This window comes from Leptodactylus fuscus, chromosome 10, assembly GCF_031893055.1.
Source record: "Leptodactylus fuscus isolate aLepFus1 chromosome 10, aLepFus1.hap2, whole genome shotgun sequence".
NCBI lineage: Eukaryota > Metazoa > Chordata > Amphibia > Anura > Leptodactylidae > Leptodactylus > Leptodactylus fuscus.
Window position 1 is genome coordinate 69,623,815 of NC_134274.1, and position 14,560 is coordinate 69,638,374.

The 14,560-nt window shown below is 40.8% G+C and overlaps 1 protein-coding gene across 2 annotated transcripts in view; it reads left to right on the plus strand.

Annotated features, from left to right (window-relative positions):
- Positions 1-14,560, plus strand: part of KAT6B (lysine acetyltransferase 6B) — an 80,976-nt gene that overhangs the window by 35,552 nt on the left and 30,864 nt on the right. Inside the window, exons 4-8 of one of the 2 annotated variants that reach the window (XM_075257771.1) lie at positions 847-962; positions 1,041-1,122; positions 1,462-1,594; positions 2,805-3,715; positions 13,824-13,948. In XM_075257771.1, the coding sequence (XP_075113872.1) occupies positions 847-962; positions 1,041-1,122; positions 1,462-1,594; positions 2,805-3,715; positions 13,824-13,948 (1,367 nt within the window). The remainder of the gene's footprint in view (positions 1-846; positions 963-1,040; positions 1,123-1,461; positions 1,595-2,804; positions 3,716-13,823; positions 13,949-14,560) is intronic. The other variant, XM_075257772.1, reaches the window with a different exon arrangement.

The following is a 14,560-nucleotide window of genomic DNA, read 5'->3' on the forward strand; positions in this document are numbered from 1 at the left end:
CTTTTATAAGCAGTCACTTTACCAAAGTCTCAGGAGAACAGGTTCATGTAAGACACTTAAAAGACCTGCCAGTGTCCTCTTTAAGACTTGGCCTTGCCATTAACCCGCTATAAAACCTGTCAAGTGGCCTGTTCAACCTCCACACTTATCAAGACTTCTGCTTTTAAGATAACTTGTTTTCAATTTTTCTTTTATTTGTCCTGTATGATGTATTAGTGTTGGAGTGGTTAATGATATATTTTTATAATAATAGAATTCTGGTGCATTCTTCTTGATGAACCTCAGTTAAGTGAAAGCCTTGATTAATTTCTGCTATTTCTCATTATTGGCTGTGTGATAAACATCAAAACCATTACCAATGGCCCAGCCCGGTGTGATATAACCCTCATCACATGGTCCACCACTAGTGTACTTACGGGATCTTCCCACCTTCCTGTTTCAGCAGCTTTGTCTGCTGTCTCTTCTTCTCACTTCCTGTATTCTTCCACAAGTGGGGGGCAGACGACTTTGGCGGTTTGACTTTGACACAGGTCTAGCTCCATAGAAACAATGGAGGGAATATTTTTACATGGCAGGCAAACCAAACAGCATTGCTAAAGCAATGTATTTAAGAAAAGTTTTCAATTTACATTAGCTAGCAGTACAGCTGGGAATACCCCTTTAGTTCTTGTTAAGTGAAATCCTGTATTACTTTTGGTCTTTATGAATAAAAATGTGTCTGGATCCTGTCATTTTCTCATACAGAATAGTAATATTTTTACGTATGTCTTTTGAAACTTGGTCTTGCCTTCTGACATCTATTTGATGTTGTTACAGCATAACTATACACCTATTCTTATTCTACAGGTCATCCATCGTGTCTAAAGTTCTGCCCGGAGCTCACATCTAATGTAAAAGCTTTGCGGTGGCAGTGCATTGAATGCAAAACCTGCAGTGCCTGTAGGATTCAGGGGAAAAATGCAGTAAGTTGAGGAACACTCAGATATTATAAAATGCCTTTAAAGAAGAAGAATCGCATTGTTGTGTATTTTATCTTGCAGGATAACATGCTATTTTGTGATTCTTGCGATAGAGGATTCCACATGGAGTGCTGTGACCCACCACTGGCACGAATGCCAAAAGGTACTTTGCACCAAAACCCTTCTCAAGATCTAGAGATTATAAAATGACTGTGCTGCTTTATGAAAGCATATGGGTCTTGCTAAAGAGATACAGGTGGTATATGGAGGCTCACTGTCCCATATAGGGCTGTATATTATGGACTTTACTATAGAGTGTGGGAGGAAAGCCACGCAGACACAGGAAGAATATGCAGCGATAGCCACTATGCTGCCCATCCATTGTTTAGCCGGTTCAGCACCCATAGATTTCTCAAATATATTTAATAGTGTAACAGCTTTCCACAGATCGGGTAGTAAAGATTACTTTATGGACCTAATTCTATACCTCTGTCTTCTTTAGGTATGTGGATTTGTCAGGTTTGCAGGCCAAAAAAGAAGGGTCGCAAAATTCTCCAAGAAAAAGCTGCTCAGATCAAGAGGCGATATGCGAAACCGATGGGCCGACCAAAAAACAAACTAAAACAACGAATGTTGTAAGTCTTTGTAGCCACCCTCTAATGTACTGTTAGAATCCAATGCTTGTATTTCAATTTGCAAGGAAAAAAATAAGAGTAGGGGAGGAGGGCGAATAATTATATTCATAACTGTCTATACTGGTTTGTAATAAATAGTAGTCACAATAATAATACAATTTAAGCATGACTATCCATGGTAGCAGAAACTTAATATGATGGTCTATCCAATGAGGAAGAGCCTTTGCATAAAGATTATACTTCCATTTACACTCACTGATCGACCACTGTGAAGTGCGGCTCCTCTGCACCATTGTGGCAAAACAGGCAGCTAAACTATTGGCGAGTTCCCCACCAATATCTGATGTTAGAACCATCTAGTCATATCAAAGCACTCTTATAGATCTCTCTATGTGTGGACAATAAAGCTCTTCCAGCTTTCACAAAGGTATCTCATGCATTTCCTTTTTGGCTGATGCCACCTAATTAATCTTTATCAAGGAAGACGGCTTGAAGGGTGAGATGAAGTATGGATAAAGGTTATAAGTCCTGCTGTGGAAACCATATAAAGTAATTTACGACAACTAGGATTACATGGAATCTCATCCACATCAACATAGCCAAATATTTGTAGGGGGCATAGTTAATAAGACGGATAGTACTTGTTCTGCTAATGTGTGTGGATAAAAGTCTGTAGCTTTTTTATTTTTTTAAGAATAAAATTAAACCGCCATTAGTGGTAGATTAAGACCCCATGCACATGACCAAGTGAGCATCCGATGTGGGGTCAAAATTGCAGTGGAATGTAGTCAGGTCAGATTCTTGAGTAATCAGAGTGCATTCCACTATGCATTCACGTCTATGGGGGCTTCCATTCCAAATGACACAGAACAGGATAGGACCTGGTCTGGTTTTAAAGAGATCGGACCATCGGATATCCACTCAGATGGTGCATGGAGCCTTAATCATATTAAAGAATTTTTTTTTTTTTAGCTGTGTTTCGCTATGGGGGGGGGGGGCCTTAGCCCATTAATTCATTGCTGATCATGCTTTGAACGTGAGGCTTGTCTATTTCATGGCAAAAACTTTATAGTAAACTCTGATGTAAAAAAGTGTTTTTTTTAAATAAAAATTGGTGCCAGATCAGCTTTTCAGGTCATTGTATTTTCCTTCTCTTGAATACTTGACAGTTTTGTGTTAGAAATATTACTCCATTTTCTCCTTCTTGTAGGTGTATGTCCAATGAAGAAGCTCCTCTGAATTCTTACCCAGGAAGGGGGCCATCTGGTAGGAGTCAAAAAACTAAAATGTGTACCACCACACTGCCATCTGGTCATGCTGCATCTGTGAAGGACCCCATCTGCAGCCTTGCTGCGACTGAGCGTGCTCGGCCTGGCCCCCATTCCATCAGCTCCACCTTCACCTCCACTTGCTCCCCCCTCAAAGTTAACAAGAAAACCAAAGGGCTAATTGATGGCCTCTCTAAGTTTTTCACTCCATCACCTGAGGGACGCAGATTTCGCAGGCGAATTGTAGACTTCTCTGTGCACTACCGACCTAGGAAAAAACTTAATGACACGGGTGCTACACACAAGTTAAACTGTCCCCCTCAGCCTTCACAACCTGCTCCTTCTCCTCTTTCACATATCACCTCCATGTCAGGCTACAGCCCAGGCTCCCAGAAATCCAGCAATTCTACCACATCCAATTCCCCTCAGAGTTCATCAAGCCACTCCAGTGCCCCTTCCCTCAGAAGCCTCCCCAGTAACAGTCAACTGAAGGGGCTCTTTGATGGACTGTCTCACATCTATGCCACCCAGGGCCAGCCACGCCAAAAAAGCCACCCGAGCTATGCACCTCCAAAGCGTATTCGCCGCAAAAGCAGACTCTACCCTTCAGCCCACTACTTTGGCAAGAGGGAAACTAGGAGTAGACTCCTCCCGCACCCTAACCAGTCTGGCTGGGCAGTATCCCGAGGTCGAGCTTTAAAGGCATTTGCCCAGTTCAAGCGTTCTTCATTCCTTATAAAGCACAGGACACTAGGCAGGTTAAAGTATAAAGCAGGATCCATAGGGGCAAGAGACATGACACCAGAAAAGGTCAATCTGGCAGACAGCAAGACTAAGCCCACCCAGGATGATGGTAAGCACAGGCTTAAGAAACCTCTCCGTAGCCCGTTTTTTTTTTTCCTACTATTTCTGTAGATTAGTTTGCTTGTGTCTTTAATAATCTTGCCACAAAGCTTATTGTATAATGTTGTAAAATCCTGCATGTTTTGTCATGCAGCAAGTGTGGTATTTATTAAAGTGAAAATATCGCCAACATATTGCCCCATTACCTTATTAGAGGTTGCAGTTTGTATGCTAAATAGACCCCAAAGGTGATAAGATCTTTGGAGCACTATAACTTAGGCCCCTTTCACATCATGTTATACAGGTCCACCTGACTGATGCATTTTTATAGCTGTTTACCTTGAAAAATATGTCCGTCAGCTGACTCTTTGCCTCCAATAAAAAAAATTTAAAAAAATCCTGTCTGTTATTTCAAACGGATAGAAAAGCGTATACTACCGCACTTTTCTGTCCTTTAACGACAACAGAGCTGCGACGGTTCGTTTTTAATTTACTTTAGTTCCCTATGTAAACGAATGTGAGCGATTTGCAGCCTCTTAAGCATTCCATTATGGCTTGTCAGTTCCTCCCCTGAAGAGGGAACCCTTCCCCATTAGCCACAACTCCGCCCCTTATGTTTGTGCTGAAACCGCGCAGCAGGGTATTGTAGGAAGCAGAAGTCTGTGGAACTCTCCATAAGGTAAGCCCTGCCATAGGGACCCCCTTAGAGAAATGGCTACTGTCCCTCCCCCACCTCCCAGTTCACGAATGTTTTCTGCGCCACCCCAGTACTATTTTCGTCTCCCCGCCACGATTGCCGCCCCTCGTGGTGGGGGGAGGAGAAGATAGTACTAGGATCAGTGTTCGGGAAAGTATTTTAAATACAAAATACTTATGACTGAAGTATTTTAAATACAAATACTAAATACTACTTCAAAAGTATTTTAAAAATACTAAAATTTAAACAAAAAATGTAATAATAAAAAAGGAACAATTGAACATGGGCTAAAAGAAGCTAATTTACTGTATTTCATGACATAATCATGCAGTAATATATTCCCGATCGGATAATTAAAAAAAAAACAAAAAAAAAAAAACAACATATAACGTTAAAAACTTAGAAATTGTTTGTTTTTATCATTAATAAATTAACAAGTTATCTCAGTGTGGGCGAGATTCTCGTGAATCTCGGGACATGTGAGAAAATTCATTGAACGTATTTTACTTGTTTTAAAAAAAGGATGTGAATTTTGTTTTTTATATTTTATATATACAGTCCTATGAAAAAGTTTGGGCACCCCTATTAATCTTAATCATTTTTAGTTCTAAATATTTTGGTGTTTGCAACAGCCATTTCAGTTTGAATATATCTAATAACTGATGGACACAGTAATATTTCAGGATTGAAATGAGGTTTATTGTACTAACAGAAAATGCGCAATATGCATTAAACCAAAATTTGACCGGTGCAAAAATATGGGCACCTCAACAGAAAAGTGACATTAATATTTAGTACATCCTCCTTTTGCAAAGATAACAGCCTCTAGTCGCTTCCTGTAGCTTTTAATCCGTTCCTGGATCCTGGATGAAGGTATTTTGGACCATTTCTTTGTACAAAACAATTCAAGTTCAGTTAAGTTTGATGGTCGCCGAACATGGACAGCCCGCTCTCAAATGATCTGAAAACAAAGATTGTTCAACATAGTTGTTCAGGGGAAGGATACAAAACGTTGTCTCAGAGATTTAACCTGTCAGTTTCCACTGTGAGGAACATAGTAAGGAAATGGAAGACCACAGGGACAGTTCTTGTTAAGCCCAGAAGTGGCAGGCCAAGAAAAATATCAGAAAGGCAGAGAAGAAGAATGGTGAGAACAGTCAAGGACAATCCACAGACCACCTCCAAAGAGCTGCAGCATCATCTTGCTGCAGATGGTGTCACTGTGCATCGGTCAACTATACAGCGCACTTTGCACAAATAGAAGCTGTATGGGAGAGTGATGAGAAAGAAGCCGTTTCTGCACGTACGCCACAAATAGAGTTGCCTGAGGTATGAAAAAGCACATTTGGACAAGGCAGCTTCATTTTGGAAACAAAAATTGAGTTGTTTGGTTATAAAAAAAAGGCGTTATGCATGGCGTCCAAAAAGAAACAGCATTCCAAGAAAAACACATGCTACCCACTGTAAAATTTGGTGGAGGTTCCATCATGCTTTGGGGCTGTGTGGCCAGTGCCAGCATCGGGAATCTTGTTAAAGTTGAGAGTCGCATGGATTCCACTCAGTATCAGCAGATTCTTGAGAATAATGTTCAAGAATCAGTGACGAAGTTGAAGTTACGCCGGGGATGGATATTTCAGCAAGACAATGATCCAAAACACCGCTCCAAATCCTCAGGCATTCATGCAGAGGAACAATTACAATGTTCTGGAATGGCCATCCCAGTCCCCATACCTGAATATCATTGAACATCTGTGGGATGATTTGAAGCGGGCTGTCCATGCTCGGCGACCATCTAACTTAACTGAACTTGAATTGTTTGTCCAAAATACCTTTATCCAGGATCCAGGAACTGATTAAAAGCTACAGGAAGCGACTAGAGGCTGTTATCTTTGCAAAAGGAGGATCTACTAAATATTAATGTCACTTTTCTGTTGAGGTGCCCATACTTTTGCACCGGTCAAATTTTGGTTTAATGCATATTGCACATTTTCTGTTAGTACAATAAACCTCATTTCAATCCTGAAATATTACTGTGTCCATCAGTTATTAGATATATCAAACTGAAATGGCTGTTGCAAATACCAAAATATTTAGAACTAAAAATGATTAAGATTAATAGGGGTGCCCAAACTTTTTCATAGGACTGTATTTTAATTAATTATATTTTACTTTTTATTTGAAATCGGATTTTTAGTTTGACTTCAATGACATTTTACACGTGTATTTTGACGTGTATTTTTACACGTGTAAAAAAAAAATGTCATTGAAGTCAACGGGAGTCTTATTTTTACACGTGTATTTTTTACACGTGTACTTTGCCAAAATACACGCGCGTTTACTCCTTGTGAAAGGGCCATTAGTCTTGTTAATTTTGAAAAAAGTTCCGTCCAAAATTGCAGGTAGATGTGGGTCTTTGAGATCTGAATCATTGTCGGTTGTGTCCCCTTCACTGGTATTACGATTTTCCTCCATTTTTGAAGTAATTTTACGGAATGGATTACGCGATCGGGATGATTAAAAACTAAAAATAAATCACGCGTCACTACAAGACGGACTTGCGTTGCTGGAACGCGCTGGAATTTTCCCTCCTCTCGTCGCACTGCGCACGAGATACAAGAAACGAGAGTGATGACGTGACTCGCGCTGTTCTTTTTTTAAAGTGCGGTGAGGCGGGTTATTTAAATTACAAGATTTGTTTTGAATGCAGACAGTAATTAAAATACGTAAAATAATTCCTAAAAGTATTTTAATTACAAATACAAAATACTGAATAAAAAAAGTATTTTAATTACAAAATACCTGACAAGTATTTTAAATACTATTTTAATTACTTGTATTTTAAATACTCCCGAACACTGACTAGGATGGTGCTGGAGATATTGAGGAGCCTGGACACGTGAGAGGTGGGGGGTGGAAAATGCAGCCATTTCTCTAATGGGGTTACAAGTAGCAGTACCATTCCTGCTGGAACCAGGGGTAGCAGCCATTAGGAGTAGCACACATTGGGGAGGCAATCAATTGCTAATGGCCGCTCCCCCCCCTTCCCTCCCAAATGTGCTTTTCCTAATGGTATTAGGTGAAGCACATGTGGGGGTAGCAGAGGAGCTGTCCCCCAAGCACTACAAGTCACAGCACAATTTTTTTTTTTTAAATTTGTGCTGTAACGTGGAGTACATGGGGACAGCTACTCTGCCACCCCCCACATATGCTTCACCTAATACCATCAAGGGTAGCACACGAGGGGGGCAGCAATGGGTTCCTTTTTCCACTAGCTTTTTTTTTTCCATTCGCAGAATTTTCCACTAGCAGAAAATTCCACGAGAGGAAAAAAAGCTAGCGGAACCAATTGAAGTCAATGGGAGGCTTTTTTTTTTCAAAGCGGAAAATTAAGCTTCAAATACAGCGCCATTTTCCTCCGTGTGAATGGACCCTGATGGCTCGTTCACACGTGGGGCGGGTTTTGGCACCAAGAGTGACGCGGGGGGCCACTTCACTCTCGGGTCAATACCCGCCTGCCACGACCATCGCGATCGTGGATTCCCCCTCCGGAGTCGGCTCAAATGAATGGGTCGACTCCGGAGGTTGCTGACCCTCCCCCGTGTGAACTAGCCTTTAGGGTTCATTCACATGGAGGAAAATGGTTAAGAATTTGGTGTGGAATTTCAGCACTGAAAAAAAAGCCTTCCATTGACTTCAATGGGTTCCTTTTTCTGCTAGCCTCAACAAAAACAATTGTGCTGTGGCTTGTAGTACTTGGGGACAGCTCCTTTGCTACCCCCCATGTGTGCTTCACCTAATACCATCAGCGGTAGAGCATGTGCAGCCATTAGGAATTGATTGCCCCCCACAATGTGCTACACCTGATGGTATTAGGTGAAGCACATGTAGGGGGTGGCCGAAGTAAACATAAAAAAAAAATCCTTTTTTTTTTTTTTTTTTTGTCATAGCAAAAAACTGATGCAAACGGGTGCACGTCCGTTAACAGATCAGTTTTTGATGCATGAATTGACATCAGTTTTTTGATTAAAATAACAGATCTGTTAAACTGACTTGAAAAACATGATGTGAAAGGGGCCTTGGATCTGCTCTCATGAAGATTTTGAAACCATACGATGGGACAGATTTATCAATCTTGTTTTACAGTTATCCTAATATTAGTAGAATACATGCCACGTTTCACCCTTTGCTAGACATCTAGACTTGCAATACTTATGTGACCTCTTGGTTGGTTTACTTTACACTGCTATTTTGCTCCAAAACTGTTGTAATTTTGCCACATTTTGGCACACTTTTAACCCCTTACTACCATACTATCTAACTTTGCAGCAATGGCCAGGATCAGAGATGACTTCGATCCTGAATGTTTAGCTGCTTCAATGCTACAGGTTCTATTGTTTGTGACATCTAAGCAGCTGGGCAAAAGGAGGGACTCCCTCACTCACCCCTCCTCCATGATGCTATTTTGGGGTGTGAAAGGTCATCATGACATCGTAGGGCGTGGTAAAGACTCACGTGTCTGCCTTCTTAGTACTTATGTTATGCATCAAGGCAGGGTGTAACCGGATAGCATCCTACAGGGACATGCCATAACTTATTCAAGACTCCCTGACAAGACATTAAAAACACTGAAACAGAACATTCAAAAAAAGCCCTGTATTGTGTGAAGAAGCCAGTATACATCCGCTATAGTGCACCTGTTAGGCATAGGGGCTGTTACATTTTTGTGGGCAGAACATAAGGATCATTGATAAGCCTGAGTTTTACATATTGACATATAAGTTTTTTTCCCAGTAGTTTAGTTAGAAACCAGAGGGGCATTTTAATATGTGTGCCTAATAAAGCTGAAGAGGCAAGGTTTTTTTTGTTTGTTTTTTATGTTTAGCTTTTTAAAGAGGCTTGCAAATGATCTATCAAAATGGATGGCCCAATCATAACCTGAATATATGCATCATTTCAGGTGTCTAATACAATTTCTGTGTTGCATTTGCATGTACAGGGTAAGAAGGTTATAAACTGATATGCATAGAGATGGCTGATAAAATGAGTTACATTGCCTGCAAATGCCTATTGTCAAATGTACAAATAACCCTGTATTTCACCTGAATGTAGACAGCACTCAAATCTCTCATCATCCATCTTATTAGGTCTAATCCTTTCAATTCTCTTAAAGTATAGTAGTAGTGTCCTGTAGACTCATCCTGCTAAAAGTGTTCATCTGATCTACTTTTTGATCCTTGTTCTCACTTAAAAAAACAACCAAAACAAGAAAAACCCTAACCCTTGCTTCATACATTTTGCCCTTACACTCTGAACACAATAATTTCTCTATTTCAACATATCTTCTACTTTTAGCCCAACTCTGAGTAGCCTCCATATGTCAACTGCATCTGGCTCTTTGGCATGGCTGGTCCAGTCAACTTCATCCCTTCTTCTGGCTGGTTCATTTATGTAAGCACGGCTTTGTCCCCATCTCTGGTTCTGCTTTTCATCCGCTCAGTCTGCTCTTGCATCCATTGTTTAGTAGTTTCATCATCCATTCCATCATAATCTTTTATTTCAGCATAACTAAATTTTCCAATAACTTTTTTTTTTTAAATTATTTTTAACAGCATTTATGGTATTAATAAACTTTGCAGTGTACTTTATGAACCATTCTGTGAAATCCTGCGCTTCATATTTTCCTTCGTTTGTGTATTGAGAGGCAAGATGTGTATAAGGCTTATGTATATTGTAGGGAAGATTAGGCTGGGGAGTGGGGGAGGTTATTGTAAACCGTTACATCTCGGGCATTATAAAACTTAGAACGGTGCTTATGGTGTCATATGACATAAGAGATTTTCAGCTGTAATATGACACAGAGATTTCAAGAACTACATTTCCAGATGTAAGATTTCCTATTGAAAACGCATTCTGGATTCAAACTAGCTTCAACTGCTGATTCCTCTGAAAACTTTACAGCTAGAACTGTTATCTTGATTTGGTATGATGGCTGATAATTAGGGTTCGTGTTCGGAAAAGATCGGATTTCGATCGGCGATCGAGAAAATTTCACGATCGCGATCGGAATTCCGAACACGATCTTTTTAGGTGGGATCGAGGTCAGTGATTATTTCCCACAATGCTTTGCTACTGGCCAAGCATTGTGGGGAAAAGCTAACAATGTTAGCCTTCACACTGAGTATACGCTCCGCTCATTCTGAGTGGAGTGTATACTCATTTTGAAGTCTCCACTGCGGTTCCATAGGAATGAATGGAAGCAGCCGGCACACAGCCTTAACCCCCTGCACGCCGACTGCGTCCATTCATTCTAATGGGAGACTAGATAACATCTCTAGTAGCTACTTACCTGCAGAGATGGCTGGTCCAGTGCCTGGTGTTCTCGTTCTTCTTCGCCTCGATGCCCCCGCCTCCCAGGTTAGTGTTAAAGAGCTAGGAAGAAGGCGGGGCTTGTGGGTTAGGAGAGTGTGGACGGGTACAGGGCTGGGAGACGTGACGTCTCCCCTCCCAGTACCCGCCCACACTCTCCTAACCTGGGAGGCAGGGGCAGTGAGGCGAAGAAGAACGAGAACACCGGGCACCGGACCAGCCATCTCTGCAGGTAAGTGGACACCAGGGGGGACTAAGTAGCCAGAGGATTGAAAAAAAAAATCCTCTGGCTACTTAGTAATTAAAAAGAATCACTACACAACGTGGATTCTAACAATTAAAGCGTTCAATTGTTAGATTCCATGCTGTATAGTGAATAGGATCGTTTTTAAAATCCGATCTCCGATTAGTAAAAAAATCCCATTGACTTGCATTGGGATCGGAATTGGGATGGAGATGGGGTTCGAATAAAAAATGATGGGAAATCGGATTTCAAAATCGATCCTGAAAAGTCAAGATCGGCTCAACCCAACTCATAATCCAGGATTTAGAATAGCTGCGATATGAAGGTTTGATGTGACTGACACTCATCTCCCCTGCATTATGCAGGAGCCGGTCCTCATACTCCAGCAAGAATCCTTGTGCAGCTCTCAATAGAGAAACAAAGGCGATGTGCAGGATTTCACAGAAAGGAGCCAAAATGTGTTGTTAAAGTGTATTACAATATGTATTAACCTCACAAATGCTGCCAGAATATCAAAAGCTGTTTAAAAGTTTATTTACATCCCATCTCTGTGTCATTGCATCGTATCCATTGAATGTTATTTTGTGCAGATTTCTCATTTTCTTTTCACCCTTCTCTTTTACTGATAAAATTGCTGTCTTGTACATATGACCTTGATAAAACTCTGCAAGGCTGCTATGGGGCTCTATTGTAGCTCTGTAGATAACCTATTATGGAGCTATTCCTCTCGGAAGGGATAGATTATAGTATGTGTAATACTGAGCGCCAAGGATTGTGCGACCCACTGTACAGCCATGTGTGCCCTTGTGTGCATGCTGGTTAATTATAATGGGGCAGGTACATGGTCTAAAAAAAAGAGAACCTGTTATCTCTTGGCATGTCTGTCTTACTCATGTTCCCCATGAAATAAAATGTGTTAAAAATGTTTTCATAGAACTCCACATTGTACCTTGTTCCTCTGAAGTTTCTCCTAGCAATTTATGAATATGTTGAGCAAACAAACAAGGCACATGTAGAAACGTTAGAACGTTGCCTGTATGGTCCAGGTGGCAAAGCAGCAGAAGAGCAGGACTAATCTTGAAGGAATCTCTGAAGGCGCATGTGAAGGATAATATTATTTAACAAACTCCGTAAGAATGTGTTTTGAAGTACGTAGAAGAAAACACACAAAATAGCGCTAATGGCGTAATACTGTGGGAGGAATGGTGAATAATGCAAAAAACAAAGGTTGATTGCTCACCTTGTGCGGTTGTGAAAATTAGTTCACAACCACTATTTATATATCCCTGTTTACATCTTGGGAGACAGATTTGCATATTCTAACCACTATTTAGGCATGTAACAGAATGAAATCTGTACAAAGACGGACCCTAGTGGGCAGCAGTCAGCCTCAGGAATGCTTCAAACCAAGGTTAGGCATCAGGAACGTCCATATAGTAGAAAAAAGGAGGCAATGGGCGCGCTGGTCCAAACAATTAACTTTATCACACGACGCGTTTTGTGTTTATTTTACACACTTGAGAAAGGGATCTGTATTCCCAAAACGCTTCATATGATAAAGTTCATCGTTTGGACTGGCGCACCCATTGTCTCCATTTTCTATTATATGGATTTTGAAGTACAGAGACCTTCATAACAATCACCTGCTTATTTCTTTGGAGTAATCATTCTGGTGGGTCTGCGCCTTCAGTGATTCCCTTGGGATTAGTTCCACTGTTCAGATGAATATGTTGACAACTGGATGTCAGCAGTTGGGGCAGATCACGGCAGTCTAATACTGTCCAGTCCGTGCAGGTTGTGTAAGGATACACCCCTTTAACAAATGGAATAGTAATGTCAGTTTATTCATAAATATCTAGAGGTGATAACCAGGGAACACAACAATATTAAGTTCTAAATCTCATGCTCATGAATACAGTTAGTGGCCTTCAAGCCTGAATTATACTGAATACGTATTCAGTTGTAGCGTTAGATCACTCACATATATTTTAAATGCTATTCAACTGAATTATGGAGCGCTACTTGCACCCAAAGTTTGTCATGACCTGCAGCTGAAGCCTGTACTGACCCTGACAACATGGCAACCCAGGAGCACTTTCATGGACTTCTTGGGAGGGAATTTTTTTTTATTTTGTTTTTTATGTTGACTGCTGGATGCTGATCAGGTAAGTGTTACTTTAGGAGGAAAAGTTGGATTCCCAGGTTTTGTCCAGACGTCCACTTAACTATAATGTTAACGTGACAAGGTGTAACTCTTGGGCTCAATGCTCAGGAGCAATGACACCCGTACTAAGCTTTTTTTTTATATTATGTGTTTGACTGCAGTGAAGACCAGTTTGCAGTCGAGCATGCTGGTTACTCCAGTTAATGTCTATGACGCAAGCAGTCGAGTTTTGTCTCTTTCCCTCCCATTAACCACCACTTCATTCAAACACCTCCTCACTGCGGTCATGTAGTAGAGAAGAGCGGTGGGATTGGATCAGGCGTTTATCACCTATTGGGTTTGCTTCTACATACATCTATGTCGTAATTGTCTGGAGTAGGGACCCTAAGTGAACGTGTTTGGGAAACCACTTTGCAGATGATGGCTGTATGTTTCGCCACACAGTACATTGCATGTATTGTACTTCTTACTAGTTCTAGTATTTGTCGCTCTGCAGTTGCTTTGTATGCAGACTTCATTCCACCAAAGGCAATGTAAGCTGGTCTACATGTGATATATTTAGTCTCTTGCTATGAATTTAATGTATTTCAGTGTAGTGGTGCGAATTTTATTTTTTTTATTAATGCTCTTTCTCCCTTGTATGTCAGATAATGACCTGAAGATGAGTATCAAACAGGAAATATGGGATATGATTTGTGTTCCAAAAAGGCCAGAGTTTGTCACCCAGGAAGATGTGGACATATTTAGACAGGCTCGTGAGCTGTCTTTTGAGGTGAGTATTTTTATTACATTGTTCAACTAAAGGATTTATGAGATAACCCATTAAGTCATGGTTGAGGGGATATCGTCACTCCATAGGGAGAGAACCACCATTTAGGTGTGTGGAGTCTTATTAAGCCATGAGCGCTCCACTGTGCAAAGGAACATGGGAAGAATATGCAAATCTGACTTCCATGATGTAATTAGGAAGCCAGTGCCTCAAGAATGCACACCAATAGAGGGCGCTCACTGAGAATGTGCAAGTCTATCTTCCATGATGTAATTAGGAAGACAGAGTCCCAGTCAAGCAAGCCAATAGAGGGCGCTCCCTTTAACATCATGCCGACCTTCTCAGAGGCCTTTGTTTGCAATGATGTTGGGGAGGCACTGGCTTCCTAATTACATCATGGAAGTCAGATTTGCATATTCTTTCCATGTTCATTAAGTCATGTCATTAAAGATTTCCACCCAAACTGAATATGGCCATATAATGATACATCAAAAGGTTGTGTGATGGCCAGTGTTTGAAATGAAAGAAATTTTTTGAGAGAAGTCCTCAGTAGTTGATACCTTTTTTTAATGGCTAACTTAAAAAGTTTTTTGATGAGATATCGAGCTTTCGAGA